This window comes from Suncus etruscus, chromosome 7 (assembly GCF_024139225.1).
Source record: "Suncus etruscus isolate mSunEtr1 chromosome 7, mSunEtr1.pri.cur, whole genome shotgun sequence".
Lineage (NCBI taxonomy): Eukaryota > Metazoa > Chordata > Mammalia > Eulipotyphla > Soricidae > Suncus > Suncus etruscus.
Genome location: NC_064854.1, coordinates 49,606,570 through 49,626,046, shown reverse-complemented (window position 1 = coordinate 49,626,046; position 19,477 = coordinate 49,606,570). Strand labels below are relative to the sequence as shown.

Below are 19,477 nucleotides of genomic sequence, written 5' to 3'. Positions count from 1 at the left end.
ATGGTTCCCTGGACACTTCCAAGAGTGATCTTGAACACAGAGCCAAAAGTAAGTACTGAGGGGTTGGAGAGATAGCATGGAGTAAAGTGTTTGCCTTGCATGCAAGAAGGGTGGTGGTTCGAATCCCGGCATCCCATATAGTCCTCCAAGCCTGCCAGGACCGAGCGTAGAGCCAAAGTAATCCCTGGGCGCTGCCGGGTGTGACCCAAAAACCAAAAACCAAAAATAAAAAAGTAAGTACTGAGTACTTTTGGGTATGGCAAAACACCAAATAAACAAAAAAATCTATGGAGATGATTGGAGTGGGTAGTGAAGAGTGAATATAAACAAGAGCAGGGTAAATTCAAAAGAAATGACTGAAGAGGATATTGACAAAAGAGACATATATCAGTTTTGGATTTTATACTTAGATAATGTAGACTATTTTTTGTTCTTTTCTCTGGGGGATAGAGGATTAATACAACTATATTCCATAGGAAATTAAAAAACAAATAATATACTATATATAATATATAGAATATATGTTATATATTCTATATATTATGCACTATAAGTGCATAGCCAGGAGTAACCCCTGAGCACCCCGGGTGTGGCCCAAAAACCAAAAACCAAAATAAAAAAAATAACCATAATGTGCAACTAGTTCACTCACTCACTTATTCATTCATTCTTCTTTCACCAATAGACCAATGTTATTTATTCTATTAATTATGTAATTATTAATTATGAATCTTAATTTTGTAGCATTTAATACAAGTAAATGCTTACTAAATTTGTGATTATTAATTCAACAAAAATTAAACTTTACCTTTTCCTCATAAGGTAGATCCAGGAATGAACCAATATTGTAAAGAATAACATGTCCTTCTGTATGAAATTTAAATATTGTAATATTGAATTAGATATTTTATTTTAAAAGTAAAAACATAAGTATAAAACTATAATCATAAATTTATAATGGTAAAATAAAATTTGAATAAAACAAATGACAAAATAGAATTTATACTAATTTTTAATATAGAATTTTTTCTGGCTTAGTAAAAATGGTATTGCTTCATATATTCAGAGTCAAAGTACATCTAGGCATAAGAAAAGATAGTCATAAATGTGTTCTAAAATTTAATTCAAACCATTATAGTGTGGAATTATTCTACAATCTGAAAAAATAGTTTTTATAAAATCTAAGTTTTAATGTAACTTTCTTGTTTTGGGGTCACACTTAGCAGTGCTTATGGATTATTACTGACTCTGTTCTCAGAAATTACTCCTGGTGGGTCTTGGGAAACCATATGTGGTATTAGAATAGGACCCGTGTTGTGTGCAAAACAAGTAACCAACCTAGAGCACTATTTCTCTGGCCCTCAAAATGTAGATTTATAAAGTAATAACTATTCCCTCAATCAAGGAATATTCAAACTTCTAAAAACATAGATTCAAGAACCACAAAAATATTGGATTATATATAAAACATTAAAAATTAACAAATTTCATGTTAATATTTATCACAGTAATAGTTATATATCACCTTTCTTGCTAGTCCTGAAATCCTCCTTGAAGTCTTGTTCCCCAGGTTCTAACAAAGCCTATTTTTAGTCCCTTATTGTTTTTACTTATTTACAATTCAAATATGAAATGATTCTCAATTACGGTGATTAGCACTAATTTATTATTTAGGATTTAATTCAAAACTCAAGGCCAGAATGGCTAAATTACTATATGCTTAATAAACAATTATTAAACTAAACTAGAAGAAATATTTAACAAATCTTCATTAGGGAAGATAACTAATTTGTGGAGAAGCAAATATAGAGATTACATTACATTTCTTCTTGGGTACCAAGAAAGCATGAAGAGAATAGGTGAAATACTTAAAGGATTGAGAGAAATAAAAAGAATCAGTCTAGAATTTTTTTTTCTTTTCTTTCTTTTCTTTCTTTTCTTTCTTTCTTTCCTTTCCTTTTTCCTTTCCTTTCCTTTCCTTTCCTTTCCTTTCCTTTCCTTTCCTTTCCTTTCCTTTCCTTTCCTTTCCTTTCCTTTCCTTTCCTTTCCTTTCCTTTCCTTTCCTTTCCTTTACTGTCCTTTCCTTTCCTTTCCTTTCCTTTCCTTTCCTTTCCTTTCCTTTCCTTTCCTTTCCTTTCCTTTCCTTTCCTTTCCTTTCCTTTCCTTTCCCCTTTCCTTTCCTTTCCCTTTCCTTTCCTTTCCCTTTCCCTTTCCCTTCCCCTTCCCCTTTCCCTTCCCCTTTCCCTTTCCCTTTCCCTTCCCCTTTCCCTTCCCCCTTCCCTTCCCCTTCCCCTTTCCCCTTCCCCTTTCCCCTTTCCCCCTTCCCCCTTCCCCTTTCCCTTCCCCCCTTTCCCTTCCACCCTTTCCCGTCCCCCCTACCTTTCCCCTTCCTTTCCCCTTCCTTTCCCCTTCCTTTCCCCTTTCCCTTCCCCCCTTTCCTTTCCCCCCTTTCCTTTCCCCCCTTTCCTTTCCCCCCTTTCCTTTCCCCCCTTTCCTTTCCCCCCTTTCCTTTCCCCCCTTTCCTTTCCCCCTTCCTTTCCCCTTCCTTTCCCCTTCCTTTCCCCTTCCTTTCCCCTTCCCTTCCCCTTCCCTTCCCCTTCCCTTCCCCTTCTTTTCCCCTTCCCTTCCCCTTCCTTTCCCCTTCCTTTCCCCTTCCCTTCCTTTCCCCTTCCCTTCCTTTCCCCTTCCTTTTCCCTTCCCTTCCCTTCCTTCTCCCTCTCCCTCTCCCTTTCCCTTCCCCTTTCCCCCTTCCCCCTTCCCCCTTTCCCTTCCCCTTCCCCTTTCCTTTCCTTTCCTTTTCTTTCCCTTCCCCTTCCCCTTCTTCCCCTTCCCCTTCCCCTTTCCCCTTCCTTTCCCCTTCTTCCCCTTCCCCTTCCTTTTCTCTTCCCTCCCCTTCCCCTTCCCCTTCTTCCCCTTCCCCTTCCCTTCCCTCCCCTTCCCCTTCCCCTTCCCTTCCCTTCCCTTCCCTTCCCTTCCCTTCCCTTCCCTTTCCTTTCCTTTTTCCTTTTTCTTCTTTTCTTTTCTCTTTTTTTCTCTTTTTGTCCCATACCCTGTGATACTCAGGGGTTACTCCAGGCTATGTGATCAGAAATTGCTCTTAGCTTAAGGGAACCATATGAGATGCCAGGGATTGAACCAAAGTCCATTCTAGATTGGCTGCATGTAAGGCAAATGCCCTACCACTGTGCTATCGCTTCAGCTCCAAGTCTAAAATTCTTTTTCCTAAGAACTATTTTTCAAAAATAAAGGATTAAGACATATTAACAAAAACTGAGATGTGATTTGCCTTATAATAACATTTTTAAGGGATGAAAAATAATTACACAGAACAGAGTAGCCCCTGAGTGCTGCCAGGTGTGACCCCCCCCCAAAGAAAAGCAAACAAAAAACCAAAAAACAGTGCAATAGAAAGATTAAAAGTTAGCAAGAGCTGATTACTTGATTTTTTTATTTTTGTTTTTGTTGGGTCACATCAAGTGGTGCTCAGGGGTTACTCCTGGATCTGTGTTCCTGGCAGGCTCGGGGAACCCTATGGGAGGCCAGAGATTGAACCGGGGTTCATCCAGGACAACTGTGTGCAAGGCAAATGCCCTACCATGGTGCTATCTCTCTGGCAAGTGCTGATTATTTGAAAGAATAAAATAAAATGGATTCAGAAATATCACAAAAAAATCACAAAATATAGGGGCTGGTGAGGTGGTGCTAGAGGTAAGATGTCAGCCTTACAGGCACTAGCCAAGGAAGGTCTGCAGTTCCATCTCCTGGGGTCCCATATGGTCCCCCCGAGCCAGGGGCAATTTCTGAGCCCTTAGCCAGGAGTAACCCCTGAGCATCAAAGGGGTGTGGCCCGAAAAACCAAAAACAACAACAACAACAACAACAAACAAAAACAAAATCTGGGGTTTGGGGTTGAATGGTTGTTGTCAGATCACATGGAGTCTCAGTCGAGTCCCCATGACAAATGTTCATGGTGGGAGGTGTCCCTGTATTATAAAATATATGGGTTCTTATCCCTAGTAGATAAGAGCTTGTTTCTGTACATAAATTTCTCCCTTTTTAAGTGTGCCTATGCAAAAGGAAATGGTGTCATATTATATTGCTGGTGCATTTGTGACCAAGAATGACAGGTTATATAATCTCTATGCCCTAGTTTTGATATGAGTTTTTATCTCAAGCAAAACTTTTTCTTCTAGATTTTGTACTAAGCAGAACCAAAACAATTAAACTTGAAAAAATATATCTATATTTAAATACAAATTTAAAAAATTATAAAATAAATAAAAAAGGATGGAGGAGGCTACCTTTACCTTTAGAGATAAACACAATACTAAGAGGTATGACTATTGAGGTATTAAACATACAAGGAAAATATAAATATCCCCATTAAGCCTTTTGAGATATTCTTGGAAGGAGTGAGATCCAGGGCACACTTCCATCCCACACAGTGGTCTTATTGAGCTTGAATTATGGTTTGCAGCAGTTAAAAGATTAGGTTGTGAATTGGAAGATCTACTTTAAGATGAGACAGACCAAAAGACACACCAAACTTCTATACAAAGATGGTTCTAAATTCCATGACAATTATCTCCTTCAACATCAATGGGCCAAATGCACCAGTTAAGAGACACAGAGTGGCAAAATGAATCAAAAAGCTGAATCCAACATTCTGCTGCCTACTAGAAACACTTCTGAATAGTCAGAACAAATACAGATTCAAAATCAAAGTTGTAAGCACAGATCAGGAAGGAAGAAGGGGTCTATATAAATACATTAATAACACAGCTTATAAAATTAGAAGACAACAACAACAAAACCCACATAAGTAGGCAGAAGTCGATAACAAAGCTTAAAGCAGAAATTAATGAAATGGAAACTCAAAAAAAAATCTGATAGGTCAAGGACAGCAAAAATTGGTTCTTTGTAAAAAATAAACAAGATTGATAAACTACTAGCAAAACTCATAATGAAAGGGAGAGAGAGAAACTTAATAAACCAAATTAGAAATGAAAAAAGGGAAGATCGCTACAAATTATATAGAGATCCAAAGGGTAATCAGAGACTACTTTGAGAAACTCTATGCCGGGGGTCTCAAACTCAATTTACCTGGGGGCCGCAGGAGGCAAAGTCAGGGTGAGGCAGGGCCGCATAAGGGATTTCGCTTACCGAATATTTGCAATAAAAAATCGCATTAGTAAGAAAAAAATCGCAAAAAATCGCATTAAACATTTGCATGCTCCTAACGGAACTGCTCAGGGTATGCGAATGTTTAATGCAATTTTTTTCTTACTAATGCGATTTTTATTGCGATTATTGGGTAAGTGAATAATCGCGAATACTGCGATATTTGAAGGCCGGCCGCGGGCCACAAAATGTTGTACGGAGGGCCACAAATGGCCTGCGGGCTGTGGGTTTGAGACCCCTGCTCTATGCCAAGAAACATGAGATCCTGGAAGAAGTAAGACAAAAATAAGAAAAGTAAAATAAAAGTCATTATTGTCATAATGCCCACAGACAATAGAGATGAGGGCTGGAGAGACCAGCTCATGATATGAAGCTCATCACAAAAAGTGGTGAATGCAGTTAGAGAAATGACTACTCTAAGAACTACCGCAACAATGTTAATGAATGAGAGAAGTAGAATGCCTCTCTTAAATACAGACCAGGTTGGGGGGGTTGGAGGACATTGGTGATGGACATCTTGCACTGGTGAAAGGGTGGTGTTATTTATATGACTGAAACACAGCTACAATCATGTCTGTAATCAAGGTGCTTAAATAATAAAAAAAATTTTGGTAAGTGATTCTTTGAATTCCATTGCTAAGAAGTTAAATGCTTGGGGCTGGAGAGAGAGCATGGAGGTAAGGTATTTGCCTTTACGCAGAAGATTGGTGATTGGAAACCAGGCATCCCATATGATCCCCTGGCCTGCCAGGAGCGATTTCTGAGCATAGAGCAGGAGCAACCTCTGAGCACTGCCGGCGTGACCCATAAATTTGAAGAATTTTACAATAGTAGTATTTAAGGGGCCGGAGAGATAGTATGGAGATAGGGTGTTTGCCTTGCATGCAGAAGGACGGAAGTTCGAATCCCGGCATTCCATATGGTCCCCCGAGCCTGCTGGGATCGATTTCTGAGAGTAGAGCCAGTAGTGATCCCTGAGCATTTTCGGGTGTGACCCCCCCAAACAAAACAAAAAAATTACATATAAAATTTTTCTTTAAAAAAAATTAGTATCTTTAGTTAAGAACCATGATACAAAAATGTTTGTAGTTTGGTTTAAGTTATAAAAAGGATATGCCCTTTCACCAGTGTTACATTCCCATCACCAGTGCCCCCATTTTCCCTCCTCCCCCCACCCTCAGAATGTATTTGAGACAGGCATTCTATTTCTCTCATTCACTACTATTGTCATGCTAGTTGTCAGTGTAGTTTTTTTTTCTCTAACTGAACATTGTGGTAAGCTTCATCCTATACACTGAACTTTTCAGCCCTCTTCTCTATTGTCTCTGTGTATTATTACAATAATGTCTTTTATATTTCTTATATCCCATAGATGAGTTGAGACTATTCTTTGTCTTTCTCTATCCTTCTGACTTGTTTCACTCAGCATAATTTTTTCCAAGTCCATCCATGCATAGGAAAACTTCATGACTTCATTTTTCCTGGTGGATGCATAGCATTTCATTGTGTAGATGTACCACAGTTACTTTAGCCACTCATGTGTTGTCAGGCACCTGGGTTGTTTCCAGATTATATCTCCTGTAAATATTGCTGCAATAAATATAGGTGTGCAGAAGGTAACTTTCTATTGTATTTTTGTGTGCCTAGTGTATATCCTTAGTAGTGGTATGGCTGGATCAAATGAGAGCTCAATTTCCAGGTTTTTTAGGAATCTCCATTTTGTTTTTCATAAAAACCAGACTAGACAGCATTCCCAACAGCATTAAATGAAAGTTACTTTTTCTCTACATCCCTCACAGCACTGATTGTTTTTGTTCTTTGTGATGTGAGCCAGTCTCTGTGGCATAAGATGATACCTCATTTTTATTTGACTTGCATCTCCCTGATGATTAGTGATGTGGAGCATTTTTTTTTTCCATTTGTCTTTTGGTCATTTGTATTTCTTCTTTAAGGAATTGTCTGTTCATTTATTCTCCCCATTTTTCTTTCTTTCTTTCTTTTTTTTTTTTTTTTTGGTTTTTGGGCCACACCCAGCGTTGCTCAGGGGTTACTCCTGGCTGTCTGCTCAGAAATAGCTCCTGGCAGGCACGGGGGACCATATGGGACACCGGATTCGAACCAACCACCTTTGGTCCTGGATCGGCTGCTTGCAAGGCAAACACCGCTGTGCTATCTCTCCGGGCCCATATTCTCCCCATTTTTCAATGGGGTTAGTATATTGTCTTGTTAAGTTCTATCAGTACCTTGTATATCTTAGATATTAGTCACTTATTTGATGGGTATGGAGTGAATAATTTCTCCCATTCTGTGGGTGGCATTTGTATTCTTATTATTTCTTTTGAGGTGCAGAAGCTTCTCAGGTTAATATAGTTTTATCTGTTTATATCTGCTTCCATTTGTTTGGAAATTTCTGTTTCCTCCTTGAAGATGCCTTTAGTTTCAATGTCACTGAGGATTATACCTACATGTTCTTCTATGGTTGTGGGTCTGATATCAAGGTCTTTAATACATTTGTATTTGACCTTTGTGCATAATGTTAATTGGAGATCTGAGTTCACTGTTTTGCATGTGGCTGACCAGTTGTCCAAACACCACTTGTTGAAAAAGCTTTTCTTGCTCCCTTTTGCACTTATTACTCCTTTATTAAATATTAATTGATTCTATTGAGAAACATTTTCCAAATACTCAAGTCTATTCCACTAATCTGAGGGTCTGTCTTTATCTGAATACCATGCTATTTTAATGACTATAGCTTTGTAGTACAATTTAAAGTTGGGGAAAGTGATGCCTCCCATCTTCTTTTTCCTTAGGGCTGCCTTTAGTTATTTTGGGTGATTATAGTTCCAAATGAATTTCAGAAGTGTTTGATCCACTTCTTTGAAGAATGTCAGGGGTATCCTTAGAAGAATTGCATTAAATCTGTACATAGCTTTGGTGAGTACTACCATTTTAATGATGTAATCTTCCCAATTTATGAGCAGGGTATGTATGTCCATTTACTTGTGTCCTCTTTTACTTCTTAAAGCAGTATTTGTAGTTTTATTTGCATAGGTTTATCATCTATTTTTTTAAGGTCACTCCAAGGTATTTGAGTTTCTTTGTCACTAATGTGAATGGATTTTTTTTGATGGCTGTTTCTTCTATATCATTATCGGTGTACAAGAAGGCCATTAATTCTTTTTACTACAACCATAGTATCTTTATTTATAGTACAGTAAAAAAATCTAAAATCAATGTAGGAATCCATCAATGTGCATAGGAATCCATGTGCATAGAAATCCATGTACGGGCCCGGAGAGATAGCACAGCGGCGTTTGCCTTGCAAGCAGCCGATCCAGGACCAAAGGTGGTTGGTTCGAATCCCGGTGTCCCATATGGTCCCCCGTGCCTGCCAGGAGCTGTTTCTAAGCAGACAGCCAGGAGTAACCCCTGAGCACAGCCGGGTGTGGCCCAAAAACCAAAAAAAAAAAAAAAAAAAAATCCATGTACATACATACAAGTGAACTTTTGTTTAAAACTGAAAACAAACATGTATATAATGGCATACTATTAAGATCTGGAAAGAAAGTAATTGATTCATGCAAAAACATGGATGAAAATCTCAGGAGCATCATTTTGTGTAAGATAAACCTAAGTTTCAATTACACACTCCACATAGCTCACCAAGTATTACCCAGGGTGACTGGCTGAATGAGTAATTGAGCATCCTAAGTATGGTCCAAAACTGAAAAAAAAAATCTCTTCACGCATGTGTACCTGAAAATATGTTTCTCTGTGTGTAGCCTTTCAAAGGGCACTCAATTTTATTTATTTAGATTTGTTTCTATTCTTATTCTCAAAGATCATTTCTAGAAGACAAAGTTTTTAATTTTTAAATAGAGAAATAAAATGTTCACATATTTCAGACAGCACTTTGAAACTAAAAATTAAAATCAAATCAGGTCTAGAAAATATGCCCAGGTAAAAAGTAGGAGATCTACTCTCATTCAGAGAGTACTCTCTAATCTCATATGGAGATCTTATACAGCGATCTACTCTCTTATATATGAGCCAGATAACTCAGTTAACCTGTGCTTATTTTATGCTCTTCTAGAAACATCTTAGCTTAATTTGGTCTTGGCAGAAATTCTTCTCACAGGGAAAGAGCAGAGGACAATTTTGCAGATATACAATTTTTTTTTTTTTGGTAAATTTTATTGAAGACAAAGAACCAAAGAAAGGACAAGGTGAAGTTACACTGGGAGGGCAATCATCCATAAACAGAATTCTCAAAGAAATCCTCTTGCTGACACATTAATTTTGAATTTTCAGCCAAAAAAACATTAAGAAAAATAAAACAAAATGCATGCACATTTACTTTGTCCCTCTAGCTTCCAGATTGTAGTACATTATAACATTTTTTTAGCAGTACACAAAGCAATCCAAAGCCACAAAATTTATACAACTCCTTTAACATTAAAGGCTATAGTATTGTTAATCATAGTATTATTATTATTGTTGTTGATATAGTATTATTGATCATAATACATTAAGGATGAGTCAAAGGAGCACAGCAAAAACGGTGTTAGTGTGGAAATTGTTTGCACAGGCGCAGCAAAATATAAGGGACATGGAAAGGAAAAGCCTTGGCCTAAATACAAGGAGACATTACCCCTGAAGTTTTCTGGCATAAGACCAACTCTAGGCTCCAGGTTGTCTAATCCAAGTCATTGTCTGTAGTGCCAATACATCTTTATTTTTCACACAGACACTGCTGTTGGTGTCAGGTTTCTGTAGCCAAGGATCTTGGAATATGTCCATAACCTATATAAAAGTCAGGATGATGCAGAGCATCCTTAGTTTCACTCACAATTAGAGGGTGGTGCAGAGAGCTCAGATCTGAAAGCAGGTCGTTGTTGTTGTTAAGTCTTCTGGGTGTTAAAGGGAAGTCTCTGTTGAATAGATCTATGCCAGATCAGTGGTAGGGTCTTCCCTGGTAGAGGATTACTTTCAGGTGATATAGTACACAACTGTGGTTGTTTTGTAGGTGGCATAACCTGGCTCAGGGGTAAGTGGACAATGCCAGTTCTTCTGAGACCTGAGCCAGGTCTTTATGACAATGTTCAGGGTGTAAAGTCCTACTGCATTACAAGATTTGTGTGTTCCCATCTCTATTAGATAAGAACGTATTTGTATATAATTTTCCATTTTAATGTGCCTATGCAAAGGAAGAACAATACCACATGGCAAGATTGGTGTCTATGGGGACACTAGAACAAGTCCAACAATCCAGTTGACTTGGTTCTAATATAATATAAACTTTAAATGGAGGGACACTTCTACAAACTTCCTTATTTAACAAAGTACACTCTAATTTTAATTTCAGAAATTGTGTGAGTGTGTGTGTATATGTGTTATTGTTGTCATCAGGATGACTCAGCTGTAACCTTCATAATAATTCACTTGTCATTAAATTAATTTAGCTTTGTTTTATATTTCTATTTTGCTTTGAGGCCACATCCAGTAGTCCTCAGGGTTTATTCTTGTCTTTATGCTCAAGGATCAGATGTTGTACCTAGGATTGAAGCTAGTAGGCCACATACAAGGCAAGCATCTTATCCATTGAGCATTAGTTTTCCTCTTTTAAAATTTTTCTCTTTTTTTAATTTTTTATATTTTTATTATGAGAACAAAGATGCAAAGAAAGAGGACAAGGTAAAGTTACAGTGGGAAGACAATCACCCACAAACAGAATTCCCAGAAGAAATCCCCTTGCTGACACCTTAAGTTTGAACTTTTAGCCAAAGCACATTAAGAAAAATAAAACAGAATCCATGCACAATTACTTTGTCCCTCAAGTCCCCAGATTGTAGTACATTATAAAATTTCTTATCAGTACACAAAGCAATCTAAAGCCAAAAAATTTATGTAACTCCTTTAACATTGAAGCCATAGTAATTTTTTTACAGTTCTGTGCACATGCATATTAGTTTAAGTTAATCTCAAAAGTTTTAAGTGTTGGGGCTGGGTGGTGGTGCTAGAGGTAAGGTGCCTGCCTTGCCTACACTAGCCTTGGATGGACCGCGGTTCGATCCCCCGGTTTCCCATATGGTTCCCCAAGCCAGGAGCGACTTCTGAGGCGCTTAGCCAGGAGGTAACTCCTGAGCGTTACCGGATGTGGCCCAAACCCCCCTCCCCCCAAAAAAGTTTAAGTGTTTTATTTTTTTTTAAGAATTAGAGTCAAAGGAATCACCAGCAAAAATGGTGTTAGAGTGGCAATTGTTGGTTTGCATAGGCCCAGCAAAATATGGGGAGATGGAAAAGGAAGAGTCTTGGCCTAAATACAAGGAGACCCTATCCCTGAAATTTTTCTGGCATAAGACCAACCTCTAGTCTCCAGGCAAACTAGGTTGTCCAACCCAAGTCATTGTCTGTAGTTGCCAACACACTTTTATTTTTCACACAGTCACTGTTGTTGGTGTCAGGGTTCTGTAGTTAAGATCCTGAAATCTGCATATTCTACATCGAAGTCAGGATGATGTGGAGTGTCCTCTAGTTTTCACCTCACAATTTTAGAGGGCGATGTGTAGATGAGCCCCTTGTCCTGAAAGCAGGTCGTTGTTGTTGTTGTTAAGTCTTGTCTCGGTGTTAAGGGAGGTCTCTTTTGAGTAGGTCAATGTCAGAGCAACGGTAGGTCTTCCCCAATTAGAGGATTGCTTCCAGGTGATGTTATAGACAACCCTTGGTTGTTTCATAGATGGCTTCTCTGGTTCAGGGGGTGAATAGAGAATGCCCATTCTTCTGAGGCCTAAGTCAGGTCATTATGTCAATGTTCAGGGTGTAAGGCCCCCATTGTATTACAAGATTTGTGTGTTCCTATCTCTATTAGATAGAACCTGTTTGTATGTATAGTGTTTTCTCATTTTGATGTGCCTGTGCAAAAGAGGAACATTGCTACATGGCTTTATTGGTGCATATGGGGACTGCTAGAGCAAGTTCAACAATCTCCATGATTTGGTTCAAATATAAACTTTAAACTGAGGGACACTTTTACCAGAATTCCTTATTGAACAGCTCACAAAGAGAAGAACAGACAAAATGTGGGGGAAATTGTTACTGTATAAGAGACTATTTTAGTAACAGTTACAGCTGTTAAGGGAAAGACATATAACAATATTCAAAAGACATATACAAGTCCCTTTTATGTCTTTTGAAATAGTTGGGGGTATTAAATCTGGTGGACCACTTTGGTCTATTATTTGACCTGTGCAGTACTGAAGTGAAAAAGGGTAAATGTGGGGTAATGATGGTTGGGGGGTGAGGGAGTGAAGGGCTAAAAATGCACTTGTAGGGGTGTGGGAAAGGGAAAAAATACAAGATGAACATTTTGCATATGCAAAACATACCTTAATCATAGGGAATATACTGTACACACGGGGGTGCTAGCATGGTTTTGAAAATGAAGACCAGTGAGAAATTGCCAGTAACTTTCTTTTTTTTTTTAATTTTTTTTTTTATTTAAACACCTTGATTACATACATGATTGTGTTTGGGTTTCAGTCATAAAAGGAACACCACCCATCACCAGTGCAACATTCCCATCACCCAAGTCCCAAATCTCCCTCCTCCCCACCCAACCCCCGCCTGTACCCTAAACAGGACTCTACCATTTCCCTCATACATTCTCAATATTAGGGACAGTTCAAAATGTAGTTATTTCTCTAACTAAACTCATCACTCTTTGTGGTGAGCTTCCTGAGGTGAGCTGGAACTTCCAGCTCTTTTCTCTTTTGTGTCTGAAAATTATTATTACAAGGGTTGTCTTTCATTTTTCTTAAAACCCATAGATGAGTGAGACCATTCTGCGTTTTTCTCTCTCTCTCTCTGACTTATTTCACTCAGCATAATAGATTCCATGTACACCATGTATAGGAAAATTTCATGACTTCATCTCTCCTGACAGCTGCATAATATTCCATTGTGTATATGTACCACAGTTTCTTTAGCCATTCGTCTGTTGAAGGGCATCTTGGTTGTTTCCAGAGTCTTGCTATGGTAAATAGAGCTGCAATGAATATAGGTGTAAGGAAGGGGTTTTTGTATTGTATTTTTGTGTTCCTAGGGTATATTCCTAGGAGTGGTATAGCTGGATCGTATGGGAGCTCGATTTCCAGTTTTTGGAGGAATCTCCATATCGCTTTCCATAAAGGTTGAACTAGACAGCATTCCCACCAGCAGTGGATAAGAGTTCCTTTCTCTCCACATCCCCCGCCAACACTGTTTATTCTCATTCCTTTGTGATGTGTGCCATTCTCTGGGTGTGAGGTGGTATCTCATCGTTGTTTTGATTTGCATCTCCCTGATGATTAGTGATGTGGAACATTTTTTCATGTGTCTTTTGGCCATGCGTATTTCTTCTTTGTCAAAATGTCTGTTCATTTCTTCTCCCCATTTTTTGATGGGGTTAGATGTTTTTTTTCTTGTAAAGTTCTGTCAGTGCCTTGTATATTTTGGAGATTAGCCCCTTATCTGATGGGTATTGGGTGAATAGTTTCTCCCACTCAGTGGGTGGCTCTTGTATCCTGGGCACTATTTCCTTTGAGGTGCAGAAGCTTCTCAGCTTAATATATTCCCATCTGTTAATCTCTGCTTTCACTTGCTTGGAGAGTGCAGTTTCCTCCTTGAAGATGCCTGTAATGTCCTGTAGTGTTGTGCCAGTAACTTTCTTAGCGCAACCCAGCAATTTTCAGCACCCCCCAAGATAGGGATTTACCTTTTTGGTCACCTGGGTGCCAGCCTGGAGACCGGGGGGGGGGGGGAGGGAAAGAGGGGTATGGCTGGGGGCCTGCCAAACCTCTCAGCACCCCCAAGTTATGGAGAAGGGTGGGTTGGGGTCTTCCCAAACCCCATGCCGCCTAGAGCTAGCCTCCAGATCAGAAAGGATTCGGCTAGAGAACCGGAAGCCAGGCATCTGCCTGCCCTCCTTCCTGTGCCTTTCCCCCCCTAGTGCTGGGGGAGGGGCAGGGAGGCCTGGGGATCCTTTTAAGAGTGCCCTCCCAGTACCCACCTTTCTGGCAGCCTAGGCTGGCACTCTGGGAAGGCCTGGAGACTGGGGGAAGAAAAGGGGGATGGCTGGGGCCTGCCAAGTCTCCCAGTACCCCCAAGCTAGGGAGAAGGCCTTTGGCCTGGAGTCTCTCCAAACCCCATGCCTGCTAGAACTAGCCTCCAGATCAAGAAAAAAAGCAAGGCCATTGTTTTTTGCATATTAATTTTGTAGCCTGCCACATTGTTATATGAATATATTGTTCTCAGAAGCTTTTTGCTAGGATCATTAGGGTTTTCTAAATAAAGCCAGCATGTCATCTGAAAATAAGTGAGAGCTTAACCTCTTTCTTTTCTAGCTGGATGTCTTTGATATTTGTTTTATTTGCCTATATTGCTATGGCAACTACCTCCAGTACTATGTTGAATAATAGTGATGAGAGGGGGCAGCCAGATTTTTAGAGGAAAGACTTTTAGTTTATCCCAATTGAGAATAATATTTGCCATTGGCTTGTGGTATATGGTCTTGACTATATTGAGAAAAGATCCTTCATTCCCATCCTTTTCAGAGTCTTTATCATGCATGAATGTTGGATCTTATCAAAATCTTTCAATTCATCTATTAATATGTTCATATAGTTTTTTATTTTCTTTTGTTGATATGGTGTATTATGTTGATTGATTTATGTATGTTCAACCATCCTTGTATTCCTGAAATGAAACCTACTTGGTCAGGGTGTATGACCTACTTGATGAGGTGTTGGAGCCTGTTTGCCAGAATTTTATTGAGGATCTTTTGATCTGTGTTCATCAGTGATATTCATTTGTAGTTTTATTATTTGCATAATCTCTGACTGGCTTTTGTTATCAGGGAGGATGTTGGCTTCATAAAAACTATTTGAGAATGTTTCTGTTCTTCAATTTCCTGAAAGAGCCTAAAAAGGATTGGTAGTAGTTCCATTTGAAAGGTTTGAAAGAGGGACCAGAGTGGTGGTGCAAGCAGTAAGGTATCTGATAACCATTTCATTTATTTATGCTCTAAGCTTTTTTTTCTTTTTCCTGCTTATTTTTCATTCATTTTGTGGATCATTTTCTAAATTTTATAAGCTGAGTCATTAGCTATTTATGTAGGCTCCTTCTTCCTGATGTGTGCTTGCAAAATTATAAATTGTTCCTCTTAGTACAGCTTTTGCAGTGTCCCCAAAATTCTGATAATTTGTGTCTTTATGACATTTTTTGATTTCCTCTTTTGATTTAATTCTCTGACCCACTGGTTTGTTCAGTAGAGCGTGTTTAATTTTCAAGTTTTAAATGTTTTAAAGTTTTCTATCCCTTTCTAGTTCACATCTAATTTCAAGTGCTTTGTGATCTGAGAAGGTAGATTGTATAATTTTATATCATCTTGATTTTAATGGAAGTATGTTTTATGGGGTCAGTGATTTGTTCTTTTCTGGAGAATAAACGCATATACATTGAGGAAGAATAAGTAGTATCCCAGTTTTCTGCGTAGGATGGAGTGCCCTGCCCTACATATTATCTACTAGGACACTTTCTCCATTTCTTCTTCTTTCAGGGAGCATACTATTTCTTGTTTGGTTTTCAATTCCTGGTTGACTGGTCAAGGGGTGACGAGCGGCCAGCTATCGTGGGTCTCCCCTACTTATTTTTGCATATGCTATCATATACCCTTCTTTTAGATTTTTCATTAATTTTAACAAGTATTTTTGCTGTGGTCCCTATCACTGGATGGTGTATGTGTTAAAAGTGCGATTTCTTACTGTACATATCCATTATTTCTTTTTGTACATATCATTTATTATTATAAAGTGTCCATCTTTTTCCATTATAACATTTCCCCCCAATCATTATAACATTTTTAAATCTAAAGTTTGTGTTATCTGATATTAATATGGCCATTCCAGCTTTTTAAAAATGTTGTTTGCTTGCACGATTGTCTTCCAATCTATAATTTTGAGTCTATGTTTATTCTAACTATTCAGATGTGCTTCTTGTAGGCAGAATAATGTTGGATTTAGCTTTTTGATCTATTTTGCCACTCTGTGTCTCTCTTTTTTTTTTTTTTTTTGGTTTTTGGGCCACACCCGTTTGATGCTCAGGGGTTACTCCTGGCTATGCGCTCAGAAATTGCCCCTGGCTTGGGGGGACCATATGGGACGCCGGGGGATCGAACCGCTGTCCGTCCTGTGCTAGCGCTTGCAAGGCAGACACGTTACCTCTAGCGCAACCTTCCCGGCCCCATACACTCTGTGTCTCTTAACTGGTATATTTAGTCCATTGATAATGAGATAATTTTTATAGGATTTAGTGTCAACTTTTTCTAGAAGTTTGTTGTATCTTTTGGTATGTCTTGTTTTAAATTAGGCATTTTACTTTTTATTTTAAGGCCTGTTTTTTTTTTTTTTTTGGTTTTTGGGCCACACCCAGTAACGCTCAGGGGTTACTCCTGGCTATGTGCTCAGAAGTTGCTCCTGGCTTGGGGGACCATATGGGACACCGGGGGATCGAACCGCGGTCCGTCCAAGGTTAGCGCAGGCAAGGCAGGCACCTTACCTTTAGCGCCACCGCCCGGCCCCTTAAGGCCTGTTTTGAGATTGTAAAGTTTCTGAGCTCTGGTTTACCCATGAAGCTATGTATACTTCCTTCAAACATGAAAGTGATTCTGGCTGGGTGCACTATTATAGGTGAAGCATTTATTTCATTGAATTTTGTCACTATATCACCACTACCTTCTGGCCTTGAGGGTTTCTTGTGACAAGTCTGCTGTAAATCTTAAAGATGCTCCTTTGAATGTAATTTTCCTTTTGGATCTTGCTGTTTTCAGTATTGTATTCCTATCTGTTTGACTCATCATTGTGTCTAGGATGTGTCTTGGGCTGCTTTGCTTCATGTTTCTTTTAGCTGGTACTTTTTGGGCATGCAGAATTTGACTGAATGCAGTTTTTAGCCCTGGGAATTTCTCTGCAATGATGTCCTTGACTGTGGATTCTTCCTGGTGATTTTCTTCCTGGGGTTCTGGGACTCCAATGACTCTGATGTTGTTTCTGTTCAGATTATCAAAGACTTCTATTTTTGTCTGCTCACATTATTTGCAGAGTTTTTCCATTGTTTGATCATTGAAGGTTTATTTTCTATTCTTTTTTGTTTTATGGAGTTGTTATACACCTCATCTTTAGTTCACTAATTCAGTCCTCAGCTGCTGTTACTCTGTTGGATAGGCTTTCCAATGAGATTTTCATTTTGCCCACTGAATATTTCAGACCTGTTATTTTAGTTTGGTGTTTTCTTATTTCTATTTTCATATCCTTTTGATTCTTATTTGTGGACTGTTCAGCTCCATCCATGCTTTCTTTGACTTCTATGAGATCCTTCATTATTTCTTTTCAAAACTCCTTATCTGAGAGGCTAAAGTATGTGCCAAAGGTAACAAACAAGGGTACAAAGGGTTTGTTACAAGGGTAACAAACAGGCTGGTTGGCATTTTTCAGGTCATCAGAGCTGCCATCTTTCATTCTCTATGCATGGTTTTTGCCTGATTTTTGCCCCATTGTTGTTCTTATAGTGTGATATTTTCTGTATGTTGTGCTAGGATTCTTTTGACTAAGAGATATTACACTACCAACAGAGTGAGGTCAGTGTTGCCTGGATTCTCTGGCTACTCCCTCCATGGGTGTTGATGCCAACTAACGCTCCCAAATCAGTTGGCTTATTGCCAGACTCTTCTAAACAGGGTTGGCCCTAAAATCTTTGATCATGTAGCTTCCATAGACTCTTCTGAGTGGGGTTGGTCTCAAAAAGCCACAGCTGATGGTAAGGCTGCAGCTGCTTGTAATGGCATTTAATGGTAATCAGACTCCACTCTCCTTGGGCATAGCCATCTCATCTCTGAAACATAGTTTTGCAGACACTTCTGCATGGGGTTGGTCTCAAACCTACAGCCAATGGTCAGGCAGCAACCACTTGTTTGGAGACATTCAGTGTTCAGTTTTTAAAGTTATAATAGATTCTTTGTAAATGGCTAAGACAAAGTCACAAATATATATTATACACTCTGATGAAACCACAATAAATTTAAAAATTGTATGTATAACCTAGTAATAGAAATGTAATTGAATAAAAGTTTCACTTAAAACCACTAAAGATAAAAAAAGTATGGGAGAGAAAATTAGAAATAAAGAGGTATAACAAACTGAAAATAATAAGAAATCCAGCTGATATCAATTAATTTACAAAATAATTACTTCAAATATTTTTAGGCTTTATATAAGTTAAGAAATATATATTATCAAATTAGATTTTAAAGTTGTATTGTAGGTTGCTAGAGAAATAGTATAGGACAAGGTTCTTGCCTTGCAGGCAGCTGACTCTGATATCCTATATAATCCTCTAAACCCCACCATGAGTAATCTTTGAGCATAAATCCAGGAGTAATTTCTGAAAATAGGCAAGCTGCTCCATTACCCCACCAATGAACAATTCCTAGAAATCCTTGAGCACAAACAAGTGTGGCCTAAAACCAAAAATCTAAACAAAACAAAATAAAAACCAACAACCAAAAACTGTCATACAAGAAATATACTTTAAATATAAAGACATATATTGAAAATAAGTAAATCAAAATAGTTCATTATGTCAATGCCAATCAAAAGAAACATTAACTTTGCCCCAGCCAGGCGGCTGATGGACAAGCTTGTGCTTACAATGTGGAAACCTTCCTAAAATCACTATTTATATGACCCTAGTTCCTAGACCAGGAAGTTGCATTACCTGATATAAGTTTCTAATCCTCACCTCCATGAGTGTGTCCTAACCAGAACAGAAGTAAATTACATATAAACCAAAAACAATACAAATATAAATCATGAGTTTACTTGAAAGAATAAATAAGAGAGAAACCTTTGGCTAGACTCACAGGCAAAACAGTACTCAAATAAATTTTATCAGAAACAAAGAGGAAGAAATTGCAGCAAAACTCTCAGAAATTCAAGACATCATAAGAGCTTATTATAAAAAAAAAACTACTTTGTTAAGATAAAGTGTAAAAAAAAGTACACACATTCATAGAAATGTATAAACGCCCAAAACTAAATCAAGAGAAAGTAGAACAGGCCAATAAGAAACAAGGAAGTTGAAATAGTAATTAAGAATATCCTGGGCTGACCAAAGCTGTAGTACAGCATGCAGAACATTTGCTTTGCACACATTTGACTAGGGTTTTATTCCCAGCACCCCATCTGGTCCCCAAGTCTACCCAGGA

The 19,477-nt window shown here is 38.5% G+C and overlaps 1 protein-coding gene across 1 annotated transcript in view; it reads right to left on the bottom strand.

The window, feature by feature from the left end:
• Positions 1-19,477, bottom strand: part of WDR64 (WD repeat domain 64) — a 148,389-nt gene that overhangs the window by 39,386 nt on the left and 89,526 nt on the right. Inside the window, 1 exon segment of the mRNA XM_049777562.1 lies at positions 809-867. Coding sequence (XP_049633519.1) covers positions 809-867 — 59 coding nt within the window.